This window comes from Aotus nancymaae, unplaced genomic scaffold (genome assembly GCF_030222135.1).
Source record: "Aotus nancymaae isolate 86718 unplaced genomic scaffold, 86718_ANA_hifiasm-v0.15.2.pri h1tg000108l, whole genome shotgun sequence".
Lineage (NCBI taxonomy): Eukaryota > Metazoa > Chordata > Mammalia > Primates > Aotidae > Aotus > Aotus nancymaae.
The window spans coordinates 35054908-35076671 of NW_026988523.1; the positions used below are offsets into that span (position 1 = coordinate 35054908).

At 42.7% G+C, this 21764-nt stretch overlaps 1 protein-coding gene across 2 annotated transcripts; it reads right to left on the minus strand.

The window, feature by feature from the left end:
- Window positions 1-266: 266 nt before the first annotated feature.
- YY1AP1 (YY1 associated protein 1) lies at window positions 267-20520 on the minus strand. 2 transcript variants are annotated; one of them, XM_064370696.1, is made up of 10 exons: window positions 20400-20520; window positions 19619-19659; window positions 16972-17089; window positions 15460-15658; window positions 14272-14358; window positions 11413-11584; window positions 9343-9487; window positions 7356-7506; window positions 1953-2069; window positions 267-1730 (listed from the first exon to the last, which is right to left on the minus strand). In XM_064370696.1, the coding sequence occupies exons 4-10, from the start codon at window positions 15583-15585 to the stop codon at window positions 498-500; spliced, it is 2031 nt and encodes a 676-aa protein (XP_064226766.1). In that variant the 5' UTR covers window positions 15586-15658; window positions 16972-17089; window positions 19619-19659; window positions 20400-20520; the 3' UTR covers window positions 267-497. The 2 variants fall into 2 exon arrangements, with proteins under 2 accessions (XP_064226766.1, XP_021523010.2); XM_021667335.2 differs by lacking the exons at window positions 16972-17089; window positions 19619-19659; window positions 20400-20520 and adding an exon at window positions 16740-16875.
- Between the last annotated feature and the right edge of the window lie 1244 nt (window positions 20521-21764).

Below are 21764 nucleotides of genomic sequence, written 5' to 3' on the forward strand. Positions count from 1 at the left end.
AGAGAGAGAGAGAGGAAAGGGTAGTCCTGTATGGAGGGGAGGGAGCCCTGCATAGAGAGCTCCAGCCTATGCCCAAAAATGAAGGCATGGTAAGAGAGGAAAAGAAAAAGGGAAAAAGAAAAGAAAAATAAATCCCCAAATTTGGACTTACCTCCAGGCTGGTTCACCAAAATATGTTACTGGTGGAGAGTCTTGACTACAAGTTGTCCAGGTTCTCGGAATGTTGAATGAAGAATTAAACAAACTGCACAAATCAATGAAAAAAATGAAGCAATAAAAGCACAGATTTATTGAAGCAAAAGTATACTCCACAGAGTGGGAACAGGATTACAGCAAGCTGCTCAGGAGCCTGGGTTGCAAAATCTTCTGGGATTTAAGTACCCTTTAGAGGTTTCCTATTGGTTACTCCTTATGTGCGACCAATCAAGAGGCTGAAGTAAAGGCTCCCAGTCTCCAGACCCTGTTATCCTGCCTCAAGGAAAGCCAATGATTTCCTCTCAAGCATCTTCAGGTTCCATCTTGACAATTTCCTCTGAAACCCCAGGGGTAGAGTTGTTTAGAGACTCCTGGATGTCCTGAGGCAGTGGCTCCAGAGTGTGTCTTCCCTCCTCTGTTTTCACAACAGTCCAGCGATAGGCACTGTTCTCTGATAATCCTTCTTGGCACTCTTTATCTGTAGTTGGAAGCCTTGGACTATGTTCTACTTTGGGGAAAACAGCAGCACAGAGAGGGGATAGTTCCTGTGGCTCTAATTTGGGTTCTAGGCCCTGAAAGGCATTTTTACCATCAGCCACAGCACAAGCAATGTCCACATTCACTTGGGCCTTATCTTCAGAGGTGGACGGTACAGGAAGATTCACAGAATTGCCAGAAACAATTAATGGTGAGACAGAGGAGGCCACAAGCGGCTGGTTCAATGGACAGGGGAAGGAAGTAGGGTTAACCAAGAGGGTGGTGATGGGAATAGTCTGGGGACTCTGGGCCACAGCTGCATTGACAGGCTGGATCATGTTACAGCCACTGCCAAGGCTCACAATCTTCACAGTGGTAGCAGGAACAGTGAAGATAACAGGTGCAGGATGGATAACAGGGGCAGGTTTGATACAGGGAGAGGCCTTGGCTCCCCTTCTTTTTGAGGGTCTCCGTCTCACATATGGCTTTCGAAACTTAGAAGGGTCAAGGGAGGGCGGCATTACCTTGGGCACAGGGGCAGAAGAGAGCAAAGTCTGGGACTCAGACAGAGGGAAGCTGGTCCCAGCCTCAGGGGGCACAGCAGGCAGTGCTGCAGGAGACTCAAAACCACCACCTCCACTCACCCCCAATGGAGGGACGCCTGGAACTGTCTGTAAGACAGTGGCTGGCTGGATCGGGCGAGGAATCCAGACCATCGTTTTGCTTGAAGGAGCTTCTGAGTGAGTTGATCGGGCTGGTGTTTTCCCAGGGTTGAAGCTAGGCTGGAGACAGGGGCTGGGTTGGATAAGGAGGGGCTTCAGGACTGATGAACGCCTCTGCCTCCAAGCCTTCCTGGGGAAACGGTTGGCAACTGGCTTCAGTTTCAGGACTACACCCTTAGGCAATAGCAGTGGGTACCGAGTTTCACTCCCCAACTCCGAGTTGTCTTTCTCTAGGCCTCCATCTGAGCTGATCTCCGTGGTTCCAGTCACATTTCCTACCTCTCTAGCACCATCAGCCATGTGCCGCAGTTCTTCCTGGATGGATGGCAGACTGGCCTATTGGAAACAAGAACACTCTGATCCAGCACGTGTCAGAATCTGGGAAAAAGAATATGGCTTTCTAGGTTTTAGGGATCTGAGACAGTCTCAAGGCATCTTTCCAAGAAGGGACTCTGCATATCAAATTTCTACAAAGACTACTTTCCAATTATACACTTTAGAGTCTCTTCTCTTCAGTGACCTTTTCCTTCCCACAGACTCTGAGGAAGAGGGTTGTACCTTTAACCAGAATGGGAGCTGGTGTTCTTCTCTCTCTATAGGTGGCTTCCACTGATGTGGCTGGATCTCTTCACAGCATTTTAGTAAGACTGGTAGCTGTTTGGTCTTCTTATAAAACTTAACATGAAAAAAAAAGTGCGTGAGTTACATTCATTCCAGAAATACTGTCCACTGTCAGGCTAGTGAATGGGGTGGGTGGTGGGTTGAGAGAGAGAGAGAGAGAGAGAGACACACACACACACACACACACACACACACACACACACACAATCTCTCTCACATACAAAACCACATATACAAGCATCCATATATATAGATATATAAATAGTATATGCTGAATACTTGTACATTTCAAATTAAACTAATCTCTAAAGACTTTATAATTATTCATTATTTTCTAATTGATGATCTCTATTCTGGTTGCCAGGAGAGTTTAGGTCATAGAGAGAAAAGGAAGCAGACAGAGCAGTTTTAATTAAGATTTGTTCCTGCTCAACAGCTGCAAAGACAGTATCATAATCTATACCATGGACACATCAAAGCTTTTTTTTTCCCCCACACATATTCTGCTTATGTAACATCAAAGCTTTTAAGCAAATAATGGTGCAAAGGACATTAGAAGGGAAGAAAAAAAAAGACTGAGACAGTTCACTTTTTTTTTTTTTTTTTTTGACGGAGTCTCACTCTGTTGCCAGGTGCCAGGCTGGAGTGCAGTGGCACAATCTCGGCTCACTGCAACCTCCGCCTCCTGGGTTCAAGCAATCCTCCTGCCTCAGCCTCCCAAGTAGCTGGGACTACAGGCGCGCCACCACGCCCAGCTAGGTTTTTTTTTTTGTATTTTTACTAGAGACGGGGTTTCACCATGTTGACCAGCATGGTCTCAATCTCTTGACCTCGTGATCCACCCGCCTCAGCCTCCCAAAGTGCTGGGATTACAGGCTTGAGCCACCGCGCCCGGCGACAGTTCACTTTTAAGAGTAAATAGGCTGGGTGCAGTGACTCACACCTGTAATCCCAACACTTTGGGAGGCTGAGGCAGGCAGATCACTTGAGGTCAGGAGTTTGAGACAGGCCTGGCCAACAAGGTGAAACCCCATTTCTACTAAAAATACAAAAATCAGCCAGGCGTAGTGTTGGGTGCCTGTAATCCCAGCTACTTAGGAGGCTGAGGCACAAGAATCAGTGGTTGAACCCGGCAGGGCATGGAGATTGCAATGAGACAAGATCACGCCACTGTACTCCAGCCTGGGCAAGAGAGTGAAACTCCGTCTCAAAAAAAAGGAGTAAATGAAGATGAGAACTGAACTTAAACCACTGACAAGCAACTGTTCATCCAACATAAACAGAATGTTTTCTATGTCATACGCACTGTGCTAAAAGCTAAGCACACACAGACGGGAAGCAATTCCTGCTCTCAAGGAGCTTCATAGACTATTGGGAGAGTGTCAAGTGGACCAATAATGACACCCTACATTAAAAAACATACATCAAGTTATACAAAAAGATAGTTGCAGGTAAAAAATAAAAAATAAATAAAGGCCGGGCGCGGTGGCTCACGCCTGTAATCCCAGCACTTTGGGAGGCTGAGGTGAGTGGATCATGAGGTCAAGAGATTGAGACCATCCTGGTCAACATGGTGAAACCCCGTCTCTACTAAAAATACAAAAAATTAGCTGGGCATGGTGGCGCGTGCCTGTAGTCCCAGCTACTCAGGAGGCTGAGGCAGGAGAATTGCTTGAACCCAGGAGGCGGAGGTTGCAGTGAGCCGAGATTGCGCCATTGCACTCCAGCCTGGGTAACAAGAGCGAAACTCCATCTCAAAAAATAAATAAATAAATAAATAAATTAAAAATATATAAAGGGCTGGGTACAGTGGCTTACGCCTGTAATCTCAGCACTTTGTGTAACACTTTATGTTACACAAAGACTCAAGAGTTAAATGGGGCTGTGGCTCATGCCTATAATCCCATTACTCTGGAAGGCCAAGACAGGATGATCACTTGAGGCCAGGAGTTTGAGACCAGCCTGGCCAACATAGCAAGACCAAGTTAAAAAAAAAAAAAATTACTTGGCCATAGTGGTGCATACCCAGTTGGAGAGAGCAGTGAGCCATGATTGAGCACACTCCAGACTGGGCAACAGGGTAGCACCTTGTCTCAAAAAATAAAATAAAATAAGTTAAATGGCATAAAATTTCTAAACACCACACTAAGAGCTAGAAGAAAATGAAGTGAGGCCCTTAAAAGCTTCTTAAAAAAATTATTTCCTACCTAGAATTCTAGATACAGTGACAGAGGAGAGTATTATTTTTTCCTTTTATTTTGAAATAGAGTCATAGGAAATTGCAAAAAAAATAGCAGCAAGAGGTTTATGTTATATAGTAACAAGAGTTATATATGTAAACCAGGTATATTGTACAATATTAATACTAGGAAACCAGCTGGGCATCCCAGCATTTTGGGAGGCCAAGGTGGGCGGATCACCTGAAGTCAGAAGTTCAAGACCAGCATGGCCAACATGGTGAAACCCTGTCTCTACTAAAAATACAAAAATTGGCCGGGTGTGGTGGCACACACCTGTAATCTCAGCTACTCAGGAGGCTGAGGCAGGAGAGCACATGAACCTAGGAGGCAGATGCTGCAGTGAGCAACAGTGAGACTGTGTCTCAAAAAACAAACAAAAAAACTGTAACAAACAAACCAGGAAACTGACATTGATACAATCAAAAGACCATGAATAGAGATGGTTTAAATGTGACAATTCCCTTCCCAAGCACTCTCTCTCAGAATGCTACTGGAATGGGGCCAGGCAGGGTGGCTCATGCCTGTAGTCCCAGCCCTTTGGGAGGCTGAGGCAAGTGAATTGCCTGAGGTCAGGAGTTCAATACCAGCCTGACCAACACGGTGAAACCCCTTCTCTACTGCAAATACAAAAATTAGGTGTGGTGGCCGGTGCGCCTGTAATCCCAGCTACTCAGGAGGGTGAGGCAGGAGAATCGCTTGAACCTGGGAGATGGAGGTTGCAGTTAGCCGAGATCGCACTACTACATTCCAGCCTCGGCAACAAGAGTAAAACTCTGTCTCAAAAAAAAAAGAAGAATTAATACAAAGCAAAGATGTGGAATTCAGGAAATAAAGAGGATCCAACACAGTAAGAAGCAAAAGGAATTCCCAGGATGATGATGAAGAAACAGCTCAAGAAGACATCAGTGCAGCAAGCCAGGAGAGCAACACGCTTAGAGTGGAATAGTGTCAGAGGGCTCAGGGAGCAATTTCCTCTAGATAAAAGTGACGGAATATCTAGAATTCCTGAACACACTGAAAGAGGATGATCTGGGAAACAAAATGCTCAGCCCGAAAGGCAAGGTAATCACAGTAATATAGTTGAGTTGTGAAGAGCATTTATATAGTCCTTAAAATCTTACAATGTAAACCCTGAATACAATCTAACCAAAATTGTACCATAATTACTAGTGAGGAGTTTGGAGAGCAGAAAATGTGCATGTTTGTGGCGGGAGTAAGAAAGTGAGGACAGAGGTAAATCCTCAGCTTCTGTGGTTTATGGTTAATAAATAAGGCCTAAATCCAATACACCAGGAAGTAGCATTTAGAGGCTGAGACAGGAGAATTGCCTAAGGCCCAAAATTCAAGACCAGCCTGGGTAATATAGGGACACTCATCTCTAAAAAGAAATTTTTTTTGCCAGTTACAGTGGCTCACACCTATAATCCCAGCATTTTGGGAGGCAGAGGTGGGCAGACCACCTGAGGTCAGGAGTTCGAGATCAGCCTGGCCAACATGGTGAAATCCCATTTCTACTAAAAATGTAAAAATTAGCTAAGAGTGGTAGCACGTGCCTGTAGTCCCAGCTACTCAGGAGACTGAGGAATGAGAATCACTTGAACCTGGTAGGCAGGGGTTGCAGTGAGCCGAAATTGTGCCACTGCACTCCAGCCTCGGTGACAAAGTGAGACTGTCTCCAAAAAAAAAAAAAAAAAAAAAAAAAAAATTTAATAATTTAATGTCCAAGCACAGTGGCTCATACATATAATCCCATTTCCTTAGGAGGCTGACGTCGGAAGAATGCTCGAGCCTAGGAGTTCAAGGCTGCAGTGAGCTATAACTGTACCACTGTACTCCAGCCTGGATAAGACCTCGTCTCAAGAAAAATACGAAAACAAAACAAAACCAAAGGCTGGGCACTGCAGCTCACGCCTGTAATCCCAACACTTTGGGAGGCAAAGCTGAGGCAAGAGGACTGCTTGAGGTCAGGACTTCAAGACCAGTCTGGGCAACAAAATGACACCCTGTTTTCACATAAAATGAAATAATTAGCTAGCCTTGGTGGCATGCACCTATAGTTCAAGCTACTCGGAAGGCTGAAATGGAAGGATCACCCAGGAGTTTGAGGCTGCAGTGACCTGACTGTGCCAAAACACTCCAGCCAGGATGACAGAGCGAGAACCTATCTCTAAAAATAAATAAGTATCTAAATAAAAAAGGCCGGGCACAGTGGCTCATGCCTGCAATCCCAGCATGTTGGGAGGCCAAAGTGGGTGGATCACCTGAGGTCAGCAGTTCGAGACCAGCCTGGCCAACATGGTGAAACCCCGTTTCCAATAAAATACAAAAATTAGCTGGGCATGGTGGCAGGGGCCTATAACTCTAGCTACTCAGGAGGCTGAGGCAGGAGAATCGCCTGGAGGCAGGAGAACTGCCTGAACCCAGGAGGCAGAGGTTGCAGTGAGCCGAGATCGCGCCACTGTACTCCAGTCTGGATGACAAGGGCGAAACTCTCTCAATAAACAAACAAACAAGAGTTGAGAAAAAGTATAGGCCGGGCACCGTGGCTTATGCCTGTGGATCACTTGAGGTCAGAAGTTCAAGACCAGCCTGGCCAACATGATGAAATCCGATATCTACTAAAAACACAAAAAATTAGCTGAGTGTGGTGGTGGCACCCTGTAATCTCAGCTACTTGGGAGGCTGAGGCAGGATAATCACTTGAAGGAAGCTGCAGTGAGCCGAGACTGTACCACTGCACTACTGTACTCCTGCATCCCAACCTGGATGACAGTGCGAGAGTCCATCTGACCAAAAAACAAAGCAAAACAAAAAAACCAAAGCATGTATGTGGAATATTGCATATCATTTCTAGAAACTTCAAGAAAGAATTATCACAGGGAACATGTATTTGTGAAATCTTTTAAGTAGATGAAGATACTCCAGAAGAGCATAATGAATGAATCAATGTCCCTGAAAAGGCAACAGGGGAATGTATTGTAGAAGTGGGAGAAATTAGCTTTAGATAAACGAAGGTCTGTCTTTTCTTTGGGAATAACAAGAGAAAAGAATGGGTACATATTGGTGAGGTGCCCCAGTGGTACATGAAGGAAACACTCACTTTAATGATGTTGTCAGGAGCTTTGTTCATGTTGAGGTTCTTGATTCTCACCGTCAGTTGCTGGGCAGTCTTGCAGGTTAGAAGGTACGTGCTGATTAGAGGCTTAGGAAACTCAGTCCCTTCAAAATGCTTCAGTCCTAAAGCTAACAAACTGAGAAAAGAGCAATGACACTAAATCTCACTTCACAGTCCTTCCTTTTAAAAGACCCCCCAGACTAACACATTTTACAATCTATTTTTCTATTTTATTTTTTCTTGGGACAAGGCCTCACTCTGTCACCCACGCTGGAGTGCAGTGGCACGACTGCAGCTCACTGCAACCTTTACTTCCTAGGCCGAAGTGACTGTCCAGTCTCAGCCTCCCAAAGTGCTGGGATTACAGGCATGAGCCATGGCATGTGGCCCAATCTACCTTTTCGTTTTTTTCAGACAGGGTCTTGCTCTGTTGTCCAGGCTGGAGTGCAGTGGCACGATTACAGCGCACTGCAACCTTGACTGCCTGGGTTCAAGCGATTCCCATACTTTAGCCTCCTGAGTATCTGTGACCATAAACATTCGCTACCATGCCTGGCTGATGTTTCCTTTCATTATTTGTAGAGACCAGTTCTCACTATGTTGCCCAGGCTGATCTTGGACTCCGTCTCAAGCGATCCTCCTGCCTCAGCCTCCCAAAGCGCTCGCATTACAGGTTTAAGCCACCATGCCTGGCCAATCAACTTTTTCTTTTTCTTTTGAGACGGAGTCTTGCTCTGTCACCCAGGCTAGAGCACACTGGCACGATCTCAGCTTACTGCAACCTCCACCTCCTGGGTTCAAGCAATATTCTCCTGCCTCAGCCTCCTGAGTAGCTGGGATTACAGATGCCTGTCACCATGCCCAGCTAATTTTTGTATTTTAGTAGAGATGGGGTTTCACCATGTTGGCCAGGCTGGTCTTGAACTCCTGACCTTCTGATCCACCCGCCTCGGACTCCCAAAGTGCTGGGATTACAGGCGCGAGCCACTGTGCCCAGCTGAAAATCTACTTTTTCGACATCTAATTCTGGTACAAGCTGGTGACTACTCAGTAGAAAATTTCAGATATTTAGTGAATACTGACTGATTAAGCATTATGAATAAGAATCAAATAGTTCACAATTAAGTGGGAGCAAGACTAGGCATAAATCATTAATAAATGTTAGATCATGATGAGCTGTATACTAACAATACAAAGAAAGTTCAAAGAGAATACAAAGGAAGGAGAATGATTCTAATAAAACAAACATAAAATGAATACTAGGTACCCTATCAGACAAATTAAACTGGCACCAATACTACCCTCTGGCATAACATATATAAACATATTTGCTGATGACAGTGCAGCAATTCACACAAAGGGCCATAAAAATGTTCATAATCCGGCTGGGTGCAGTAGCTCATGCCTGTAATCCCAGCACTTTGGGAGGCCAGGGTGGGTGGATCATTTGAGGTCAGGAGTTCAAGAGTAGCCTGGGCAACATAGAGCGGCCCTCAACTATAAAAAAAAAATTAGCCATGTATGGTGGCACATGCCTGTGGTCCCAGCTACTCCATGGAGGCTGATAGGGGAGGATCGCTTGATTCCAGGAGCTCAAGGCTGCAGTGAGCTGTGACTGCACCACTGCACTCCAGCCTAGGTAACAGAGTAAGATCCTGTCTATAAATAAATAATAACATAAAATAAAAGCGAACCTTCTGCTTTGGGCTTTCAAAGTGTTGGGACTACAGGCATGAGCCATCATGCCCTGTATAAAATTTTTTAGAAATGTGTGTGACATCTCCCAAAAAAGCAGTATTTGGCACTGCTAGAACAAGCATGTCCTAGAGAACTCTGCTCATCTATACTGCTTTTCCTTTTGTCTTTTGTGTGTGTCTTATTATACAAGTCTTACTTCCCCTAAACTCCTCAAAGGAACTATGTCTTCTCCTTGGGATATTCTGCTGTTTTGATCACCAGAGTAAACACTTACTTGTCCTCAGCCTTGGTGAAGAGGATCTTACCCTGAGGATTCTTTGCCTTCAGGGAACACACTGGAAGTAACTCTGGATACATGAAAACCTTGCTTGTGGCCAGGATCCAAGCCACTTGCTTTGGCAAACAGGGAAATTCATGGGCTATAAGAAAATAAATCTCTAATAAATAAATTTCTAGGGCAAAAGAGGGCTTCATAAAAGCCTGTAAATGCATTTTTGCACTTAGGTAGAACTGTCCTTAACCTAACTTGATTGCCTCCCATCTGCCCAACATCCTCAAAAAGTTTCCACAGCCTTTCTTAAGCTAACATTATGTCCAAAGAGAGTCCCATTCAATGGCAATACTAGTTGACTCTCTTATTCTTTTTTTTTTAGAGACGGGGTTTCACCATGTTATCCAGGATGGTCTTGATCTCCTGACCTGGTGATCCACCCACCTCGACCTCCCAAAGTGCTAGGATTACAGGCGTGAGCCACCACACCCGGCTCTTTTTTTTTTTTTTTTTGAGATAGAATCTTGTTCTGTCACCAGGGTGGAGTGCAGTGGCGTGATCTCAGCTCACGGCAACTGCCGCCTCCCAGGTTCAAGTGATTCTCCTGTCTCAGCCTTCTGAATAGCTGGGACACAGGCATGAGCCACTACACTACACCCAGCTAATTTTTTGTATTTTAAGTAGAGACGGGGTTTCACCATGTTGGCCAGGATGGTCTTGATCGCTTGACCTCGAGATCCACCCGCCTCACCTCCCAAAGTGCTGGGATTACGGGCGTGAGCCACTGCGCCTGGCTGACTCTCTTATTTTTTCTTATGCGGAACACTTTATTCACTAAGTAAAATAAACACTTAAAAAGCACCTAGTAATACCTGGCACATAGTGTATGCTCAAATATTTTTTACCTCCTTCCCCCTTTAAATCCTTGAAGGATAAGAGACCTTCAACAATGCTTTCTTTCTTCTAGGGTAAGATTCCAACTTCTTTAATCTCCCTCACAAGTCTGGTATTACAAATTTTACTTTTATTTGATTCTTACTTAACTTTAAGTTCTCCCAGATTCCTCCTGAGGCTGGGAACAAAAGAACCATAAAAGGAATGAGACAATTCAGTCTCATTCATTTCTGTCTCCCTCTCTCAGACTCTCAATTTCAGGTACCTCTGCATTTCTAGAGACAAGACTACTATAACCCTATTTCTCCTTCCATAACTGTTATTTTTATATCTCTAGAAGAAAAACACAGGACACTAGATGTGCAAGGTATTACTATAATTTGGTGTTAAATCAGGTTTTCATTACCATTTCATATCATGTAATACAGCTATTAGTTTGGGATCCGTATCTATGATATAATATATATAAATTCAACTATACTCAATTTAACGATAAGACTCAAGGATTTAAAATAGAATCCAAAGACAAACCCAAATCCAGAACAAACCACAACTAATTTGCTATATCAGGAAACAAATCAGAAGCAAATATTTGGCTTAAGTAAACAGCAAACATTTTCTCAAAAAAATACTAACTCAATCCAAGGTAGAATCTAAACCTGCAAATTTCTTTAAAATATTGAACATGGCAAATGTACAATCTCTAACTTGTGCCTAACTTCCAAATCAACATTGCATTCAGAATGGAGATATCACTTACAATATAGTCAGTAGGGTAAATACAATTAGTTGATCTTAATGAAGAGAGTAAAACTAAACAAGACCAAATTTTACCACCTGACTTTCATCTTTACCAGGTACCAGTTTGTCTTCATTTGCCTCTTAATACTTACCCCTCATATTGCTGAATTCCAATTCTCAGCACTGAGCCTCAGATCTCTACCTCCCATATTCCTAACCTGTCCACTGCCTCCATGCCTTACCCAGGCCCAGAGATTATCATGTAATTCTAGAACTCATAATGAGTACAAAGGGAGGATAAAAGAGAGAAGGAAGAAATTACAAACGTTCTGTGTCCTCCATTCTTAGGTAAGTATCCTAGGAAGTTATCTATGGGATAAGATTCCCACCATCTCTCACCACAAGTAAAAACTTAAAGCTGACACATCTGTCTCCTACCAGTCTCCTTGACAGTTTTATGAGGGCTGCAGTCAATGCTGACATGTGTGTTGAAGTCTTCAATAAGCTGCATAGCGCTTATCAAGTTACAGGGTTGGAACAGGGTCTGAAACTTGGGGTTGTACTGATGGTGAAGGGCGATGGAGCTTTGAGCAAAGGTTTCCAGCTCTTTCTGGGAAAACAGGACACAAAGAAGATCTAAGACAATTCCAGACAATACCAGCAGCCTTTAGAATCTAAACAAGAGGCTGGGTGTGGAGGCTCAGGCCTGTAATCCCAGTACTTTGGGAGGCTGAGGCAGGTGGATCATGAGGTCAAGAGTTCAAGACCAGCCTGGCCAACATGGTGAACCCCGTCTCTACTAAAACTACAAAAATTAGCCAAGTGTGGTGGCACACACCTGTAATCCCAGCTACTTGGGAAGCTAAGGCAGGAGAATTGCTTGAGTCCGGGAGGCAGCGGTTACAGTGAACTGAGACCGTGCCATTGCACTCCAGTCTAGGTGACAGAGCAAGACTCTGTCTCAAAAAAAAAAAAAAAAAAAACTAAACCAAACTGAAACAAGAAGCTGACCTTCCTACTATAGGGTAAAACAAAAATTATTACTCCATTAAGACTTCTCTTTGAGTTCTCAGATATTCAGGGATTGTATTCTTGTTTTATTTTTAAACTTGGTATTTCTCACTAAGGAATATGTGGTCTAGCTCCCGAGCTAGAATTAAGAGTCTCAAGAATGAGGACTATTAATTAATTTATTTATTTTGAGACAGTTTCATTCTGCTGCTCAGGCAGGAGTGCAGTGGCACGATCTCAGCTCACTGCAACCTCCTCTTCCCAGGCTCAAGCCATCCCCCCACTTCTGCCTCCCAAGAAGCTGGGACTACAGGCGTGCACTTCCATACCTAGCTAATTTTTGTATTTTTTGTAGAGATGGGGTTTTGCCATGTTAGCCAGGCTGATCTTTTTTTTTTTGCAGAAAGTGATTTTATTTAGGTAGAGAAAGAAAAAGAAGAAGGAGAGAGAAAGAAACAGCTAACTCTCTCACACTCAGAGAATCCAGAAAGATCGGCCAGGCTGATCTTGAACTCCTGGGCTCACAATCTGCCTGCTTCGGCTTCTCACAGTGCTGAGATTACAGGCATGAGCCACTGCCCCCAGCCAGGACCATTACTTTTAAAATTGTTTTGTCTTTTGATCTCAAAATAATGTCTACAACAAAGTACTCCTCATCATCCTCTGAAAACAGTAAGAGGTGAAGACATCCTGTTGATCACCAAGGAAATTTTAGAGTACTAGCAAATATACTCTTCAAACTCCAAAGAGACTTACTGAAGAAGCTGAGAATGTTTAATTATCATTATCTGCCCAAAAGTTCAGAGCAATTTTTATAAGTTAAAATTTTTTTTTGTTTTTGTGACACAGGCTCTCACTGTCATTCAGGCTGGAGTGATGTGGTATAATCATAGCTTACTGCAGCCTCAACGTCCCAGGCTCAAGTTATCCTCCTACCTCAGCCTCCCAAGTTGCTGGGACTACAGGGACTCGGACTTGGCACCATCCCCAAGTAATTTTTTTTTTTTAATTTTTTTGGTAGAGATGGGGTCTTACTATGTTGACCAGGCTGGTCTCAAACTCCTGGGCTCAAGCAATCTTCCCACCTTGACCTACCAAAGTCTGGGACTGTAGGCATGAGCCACCACAACCACCTAAATTTCAAATTTAAAAGCTCTTCCTCCAAAATACCTCAAAATGTCATGAGCAAAACTAGCTCTACACATCACACACTAATATTGTGCTTAATATATGGATAATGAATTCAACATCTATATGTATTATTTACATTTCATTTAAAATTCTTTTAAACAAAGAATACAGTCTGGGTCTTACTATGTTGCCCAGGCTGTTCTTGAACCCCTGGGCTCAAGTGATCCTACCACCTCAGCCTCCCAAAGTGCTGGAATTACAGGCATAAGCCACCATGCCCACCCTGAACATTTATAAAATGAATAGCGGTACCAAAAACCTAAAAAGTCAGAGTGGATCTAAAGATGAGGAGGACCCAATAAAAATATCAGGACAGGCCAGACACAGTGGCTCACGGCTGTAATCCCAGTACTTTGGGAGGCCGAGGTGGGCATATCACTTGAGGTTAGGAGTTCGAGACCAGCCTGGCCAACATGGTGAAACCATCTCTACTAAAAATACAAAAATATTACCCAAGTGTGGTGGTGTCCACCTGTAGTCCCAGCTACTTGGGAGCCTGAGGCAGGAGAATCACTTGAACCTGAGAGGCAAAGGTTGCAGTGAACAGCGATCATGCCACTGCACGCTATCCCGGGTAAAAGAGCAAGACCCTGTTTCAAATAAAAGAAAAGGGGACGGGCGCAATGGCTCATGCCTGTAATCCCAGCACTTTGGGAGGCTGAGGTGGGTGGATCACCTGAGGTCAGGAGTTCAAGACAAGCCTGGCCAACCTGGTGAAACCCTATCTCTACTAAAAATACAAAAATTAGCTGGGCATGGTGGTGGGTGCCTGTAATCCCAGCTACTCAGGAGGATGAAGCAGGAGAATTGTTTGATCTCAGGAGGCAGAGGTTGCAGTGAGCTGAGATCATGCCATTGCACTCCAGTCTGGGAGACAGAGCGAGACTGTCTCAAAAAAAAAAAAAGAAAAAACTGAATACACTTTGTCCTTTCATGTGAATCAGTGGCTCATGTTCACTCAGCAAACATAGGAAGCCATAACAGAAAGTAGGCACAGCAATAAAAAATACCCGAGAGAAAAATAATTGTGAGAAATAACCTGCCAAGCTAATTTCATATTCTAGTCTTTAGAATTAGGGATATTTGGAACCTTACAAGAAATATCCTGGTGGTACTGGCCTCCGGATTGAGACTGGGGTTGCAGGTGGCAAGAAGGTGGATTTGTGTCAAGAGCTGAACATGCTGGGGAGAGAAAGAAAATAATGCAGTAACATGTTATGACATTGCGATTTCAGGAACCCAGAGAGGTTTTTTCCTTCCCTGGAGATAGGGTCATGCTGTCATACAGCTTGGAGCGCAGTGGTGCCATGATGACTCAATGCTCTCTCAACCTCCTGTGCTCAACCAATCCTCCCACCTCAGCCTCCCAAGTAGCTGGGACCACAGGTGCATAATAGCATTGCCTGGCTTATTTATTCATTTTATTATTACTCATTTTATTACTTTTTTTTCTTGAAATGGACTCTTGCATTGTCGTCTGGGCTGGAGTGCAGTGGTGTGATCTCAGTTCACTGCAACCTCTGCCTCCCAGGTTCAAGTGATTCTCTTGCCTTAGCCTTCTGAGTAGTTGGGATTACAGGCGTCCTCCACCATGCCCAGCTAATTTTTTATAATTTTAGTAGAGACAGGGTTTCACTATGTTGGCCAAGCTGTTCACTCACCTCAGGCTCTCAAAGTGCTGGGATTACAGGCATGAGCCACCGCGCCCAGCTTATTTTAATTTCTTTGTAGAGATGGGGTCTCACTATGTTGCCCAGGCTGCTCTTAAACTCCCCGGCTCAAGTAATCCTCCCACCTCAGCCTCTTAAAATGCTTGGACGACAGGTGTGAGCCACCGCATCCAGCTCTCAGAGAGACACTAATCAAGGTATTTGCAACTTTATCATACCTATTTTGCTTTCTGGAAAGAATATGAGAACACAGGATCTTGGCATATATTTCTCAGACACGTTCCCTTGAACAAAATGACAGAACCAGAGGAAGTTTAACCTCAAACCAGAGGAAATGAGATTAAAAAAAGGAAAAACAACTACTCACAGTGAAGGATGTTGAATTTCAAAACAGATTACAAAGGACCCTTTGAAATCTGTAATTCCTAATACCATAAGGGTCCTTATGTGCTGTCTTCCCTGAGCCATAACTGATGTGAAGATACTATGGTTTTAACACGTAGTAAGGTAACTATTTCTGACTTTTATAAAGCTGCTAATTTTGGATTGTACCAAAGACTCAGAATAAGGCCGTGGTATAATCCAACATTAACATGACCAAGAAAAGTATTACCTGCTGCATCTGCTGCTGGAGTCTCTTCCTCTGTTCAGGGTCCAGAATCAGAGTCTGGTAAACTTCCTTACACTGGAGTTTAACCTTCTCTATCTCCGGTTGCTCTTTTGCTGAAGATTTCTTCATCTTCAGCTGTTCGAATAGCTCCTTCACTGTCTGATGTTGTTCATTTAGTAGGTTGGCCAGTGGTTCCTCAAACCTATTCCCAAACAGAGAATGAGTGTTTTCATAGGTCCACAACACATCCAATTCTTTCCAATGATGAGCAAAGAGCCTGAACAATTTTCACTTTCTGTTAATCCCCCCATTTCACTTTAGGCAACAGTCAAACTCCCAGTCTTATCCAAATCTTTTCCCAAAGTAGTTAGCATGCATCAAATATGATGATTCTGTATTATACCCCATCCCATTCCTCTACAATTCCTCTTCCAAATAATATACAAATGAAGAAAAAATTAAACAAAAATCTACGAACAGAGAAATATCTGGATAAGAAAGCAGCCAAGGAGCTGGTGGGAACTCATCATTCTCGTTTCTTCTCTCATTTACTTGTTACTTCCATTTCAGGTCCAGCTTGTCCCAATATCCTATCCACTCAGGGTACACTGCCTTGCTTTCTTAACAAGTCAAAGACCTTCTACTGTGAAGCAGGAAAAGGATATACCAAAATAACTAAAGTACATGATGGTTTAAATGAACAGAACCAATAAGTTAGTTCAAATATTACCCTACTGCTCTCCATGAAGGCTATCTTCTTTTAACCCTTTAAATTCCTCTTGCAAAGTTCCTTACCCTAACTTTCCACCCCTACCCTTCAGAAAGACCGTTTGCAGGGCTGAAGCAAAAGTTCAAATACCTAGTGTGTCAGTTCTGAAGTGAAGGGAGAAGACACCTAAGTGATTAAGGACATGCTGATACCCTATGCAATCAGAATAAGATCTGCTGAAGTAGCTAAAACAAGCAAGTTATCCTATTTCAAGGAACTCCCTCTTTTACAGCAATAGTTAAATGATAACTTTTTTCAATAGTTGCTGCAGATAAAGATTACATATTCTTTGATAGTATTTACTGTGGGTTTGGGCAGCACAGAGTAAAAACCTAAAGACTGTGGGACTGTCTATACAAATCTTTTCTGAGAACTGCAAACTTCAACATCTGCACTACCACCACTGAAGGAACAGAAGAGCAGAAGCATAAAAAAGTAGATAATGGAAATAGCCTACACTTAGTTTTAATAAGTATTATTTAGATAACTGATAAGAGAAGCACAGATAACTTACCTTCCCAGGGTTTTTGTTTTGACTGTCTTTTCTTCTTCCTCTCTCTCTTTCTTATTGTGTTTTAAGATGTTTTTACGGACTGGGCGAGGTGGCTCATGCCTGTAATTCCAGCACTTTGGGAGGCCCAGGCAGGTGGACCACTAAGTCAGGAGATAGAGATCATCCAGGCTAACACTGTGAAACCCTGTCTCTACTAAAAATACAAAAATTAGCTGGGCGTGGTGGCACGCACCTGTAGTCCCAGCTACTCAGGAGGCTGAGGCAGAAGAATCACTTGAAGCAGGAGGTGGAGGTGACAGTAAGCCGAGACTGTGCCACTGTACTTCCAGCCTGGGCAACAGAGCCAGACTCTGTCTCAAAACAAAAACAAAACAAAACAAAAGATGTTTTTACTATCTATGGCCTTACAGAATCCAGGATTTTTATTTAGTCAAAGATTAAAACAGGTTTGTATTTGCAACAGAAAGAGAAGCAGCAGCTGCCCAAGTACAGTCAGGTGCCACATGATGTTTCAGTCAATAATGAACCACATGGGTATCCAGGTGGTTGCGTAAGATTACTGTATCTGTTTATATACAAAAATACTTACCATTGTGTTACAAATGCCTACAGAATTCAGTACAGTACAGTACCATGCCGTACAGGTTTATAGTCTGGGATCAATAGGTATACAGTAGGCTAAACCATTTAGGTTTAAGTAAGTGCATTCTATGATGTTTACACAATGATGAAATTGTTTAATGATACATTTCACAGAGTGTATCACCATGAGATGATATATGACTATATTCCACTGAATACCGGAAGGTAATTGAATTCTAACAAGAATTTTAAATTAGTTCTATACTTTTCAAATTTTAAGAAGTTATAAAGAGCTGATCAGAAAAACCAAAATGCATATTGATCAAATCCCATTATATGTTCCCAGGACGAATGATTCCATTCTGCTATACCAGAATTTTGTTCTATGAACTATAACTTAAAATAACTAAGTCAAATACTGACTTAAAAGTCTTGAGATTTTCTGGTGTAGTTGTAGTGTAATATTTGTTGTAATGGTGAATGACTGGTATTTCTAGTTTTCAGACATTGGTGGGCATATCTTTTTCATTAAATTGGAAGCTCCCTAAAGGCCTAGGTTTCAGATGGATCCCAAGCTCTCTACTTAGTAATGCTGTTAAGTTCAAACACAGGATTAATTAGAGGGTCTGTTCCCCTTGCTTTGTTCCACTTATGGCACAAACTGCATTTTGACCTCTAGCCATCCACCTAATGGTTACATGCTGCTACTCACAATGGGTAACAATAGAATAAATTGTAGATGCAAATCCACCACAAAATGGGAAAAAAATTAAAGCCTCTACTTTCTGGATGCTGTAACACAAGTGCCAACTTCATGCAAAAAGGTCAGCACAAATGTTTCAGACTCCTTACTGCAGGTGCTTCAGGGTTTGATCCACTAATACCTAGGTGACTAAGAAATTTTCAATCACATTTAGCAGATATTAATGGCACATAAAAAGAACAAAAGAGACAGACTGTATATTACAATACTGGGTAGTTTGTGTGGCTGGCCACATAAAGTCCTATATACCTCTCCAGCACCACTCACATGGAGAAGCAGATATGGATGCCAGCTACTGCTTTTTCTCCCTTCCCAAACAGATACAGCTTGGCCTACAGCTGCACTGCCCCATAACAAGGAGACTTTTCACCTGACATCTAACTCCTGACAGGGCTCTGCATCTTTACATCAGTAACAGAAGCTGGCTGGGGACAAAAAATTGTTAACTGCAACTTCTGAAAACCTTTTCAGAAATAAACTTTTCCTCTATTCCAAATCTCGAGGTCTTCAACCAGCCTACCATAGAGCTTCAGAAGTGCTAAAGTTAGGTCGAGGCTCAGCCACATGTTCCTCCTCTTCTGTGCCATCATCTTCCATGTTGGAGAATCCCATCTCATCTTGGAATGTGGGCAAAGGAAAAGGAGGGTTTTCCTAGGGAATGGGCCTCTGAATGATGCTCCAGTATTGAGAAGGAAGGGGTAAAAACTATAAACAAAACTTTAATAATGTTGGGACCCAGAAAGAGCCTATGTCAGAATGCTTTTCACCTCAGGATTCCCATAACCACACACTTGGGATGGCTATAATGCTAGGAAAGAAGCCACCCACCCGTCAACTTGTAACAGTAAGGACAGAGCATGGGTAACTCAAAATGATCAATCTTTTAAACAGAAATATCTTTTGAGACCAATTTATGGCAAAGGTAATTACTTGTATGCAAAATAGTTTAAAACTAGTTGGTAATCTTTAAGGACACACCAAATGACAGTAGGGGAAGCCATCAAAAGTTTTAAGGGGCCAGATGTGCTGGCTCACACCTATAATCCCAGCACTTTGGGAGGCTGAGGCAGGAAGACTTGAGTCCATGAGTTCCAGAATATGATGAGACCCTGTCTCTACAAAACATAAAAGAATTGGCCTGGCTTGTAGTCCCAGCTACTCAGGAGGCTTAGATGGGAGGATCACCTGAGCCCAGGAGGTTGAGGCTGCTATGAGCTGACATTTCACCACTGTACTCTCCAGAGCCTGGGTGACAGAGTGAGACTATACCTCAATAAAAAAAAAAAAAATAAATAAATAAATAAAACAAAGCTTCAAGGAAAATTTTAATAAGAATAACCTACACGTGGATAATCAAGAGTCTATTAGGCAGCAAATTTCCCTTGTTGTTATAGTCTTTCCCAGGTAGACTAAAAGGAGAATTGGTTTGGTCAGACTCTCCTCTTCTAGAGGGAGCCTCAAAGAGACCAAAGGACACATTTTGTTGGAGAACCAATTTACAATCCCATGTTCCTACTTGAGCTTCCTTACTCACAGTGTCAAACAGATCTGCCATCAGCTCATTTGCTTCCTTTTCTGCAAAAAAGCCAAACAGTATGTTGTCAGTAAAAATCAGATTCATTTTACAATAAGCAAGAATTCCATGAATATAATGCATACTTTCAACAAGGCATCTGACAAATTCTTCATATCTATCCTTCTTTTTATTTTTGAGACAGGGTCTCACTCTGTTACCTGAGCTGGAGGGCGGTGGCTTTGATCTCAGCTCACTGCAATCTCTGCCTCCCAGGCTAAAGCGATCCTCGCACTTCAGCCCTCTAAGTAGCTGGGACCATAGGGGTGTGCTACCACATCTGGCTAATTCTTCTTCTACAGTTTGTAGAGCCATCTCTTTCCCCATGTTGCCCAAGCTGGTCTTGAACTCCTGAGCTCCAATGACCCACCTGCCTTGGCTTCCCAAAGTGCTGGGATTACAGGCATGAGCCACCACACTCAGCTATTCATAATTCATTTATTCAAAAACATTTACTGAGCACTAACTATATTAAGTATGCTTCAATCCATTTTAGACACTTGGGATATATGAGAGAATAAAGAGAGAGAAGAAAGAGACAGAGAGAGAGATAGTTCTTTTCTCAGGAAGCTTAAATTCTAATAGGAAGAAGACAAGGAGAAAATGTGAGCTAGATGATTTTACGATTAGAGGGCCTATCCAAACTCACACAGTACTGAATGGAATCGAGATGAGTCTCCCAGCCTGGGCAAAATGTCAACATATCTAAAAAAAAAATTTAGCTGGGCTTGGTGGTACATACCTATAGTCCCAGACACTAGAGAGGCTGAGGTGAGACAATTTCTTGGGTCCAAGAGGCAGAAGTTACAATGAGCCGAGACCGTGTCACTGCATCATTTCAGCTTGGGTGAAAGAGCAAGACACTGTCTCCAAAAAAGAAAAAAAAAAAAAGAGAGAGAGACAAGCTTCCAACGTTTCACAGGACCCTGTCTTTGGACCTGAACTATTCCAGAACTCCATCAGGGACTTAGAAGACCCAGAGAACATACTTAACAAATCTGTAGATGATGTAAAGCTGAAAGGGACTGCAAATCCAACTGATGGAAAATTCAAAATTATATTTTCTCAAATCAACTGGATGGAACATATGAGGATAAATTTAAAGTTCTGCATTTAGTATTTTTTTTTTTTTTTTTTTTTAAGAGATAGGGACTTGCTATGTTGCCCAGGCTGGTCTCAAACTCCTGGGCTCCAACAATCCTCCCACCTCATACTCCCAAAGTGCTGGGATTACAGAGGTGACCCACCACACCCAGCAAGATCTTATATGTGTATTCAAGATATTACATGACTCATTAAGTCTCCAGATGAAGACCAGAATCTCTAAATATAGTTTGACAATGCCCAATGGCAGACTAAATGAAAAATTAGGAGGCAGCTTGATCTTTTTTTTTTATTTCCTCAGAGATCTTTGTTCTGAGTTCTCACTCTCATTCTATAAATTTTCAAAGCCGAAATGATTATCATGTTAATGGGTAAAGAGCTTCAAACATTTATCTCGTTTTTAAAACTTTTATTCATTTGTTTTACCTATGTGTTCCTCTACAATGGGTATCTAGGAAGGTAATGACCATTCTAGCCACTCAGCATTCTGGTTCTTGGTATCAGGTAAAATGAGTGTTCTGATCTCTGACACAGAAAGCTATTTTATTTCGAAGATAAAAATATATTTGTTCAACAACCATTTTATGTTTGTCTCTACATCTTGACTAGTTAGAACATGTTAAAGGTTTTCGGCCAGGATGGTATTAGACCTAAAATTATCAAAAGATTTCTTTTAGTCCTGGTATTCTGGATAAATTTTTCCCAATGTAAAAAATATCCAACAGGCCAGGTGTGGTGGGTCACGCCTGTAATCACCTGTAATCCCAGCACTTTGGGAGGCCGATCATTTGAGGTCAGGCGTTTGAGACCAACCTGACCAACATAGCGAAACCTCATCTCTACTAAAAAAACAAACACACACAAAAAATTAGCCAGGTGTGGTGGTATGTTTCTGCAGTCCCACCTACTCAGGAGGCTGAGGCGGGTGGATCACCTGAGGTCAGGAGTTCGAGACCCGCCTGGCCAACATGGTGAAAACCCATCTCTACTAAAAATACAAAAA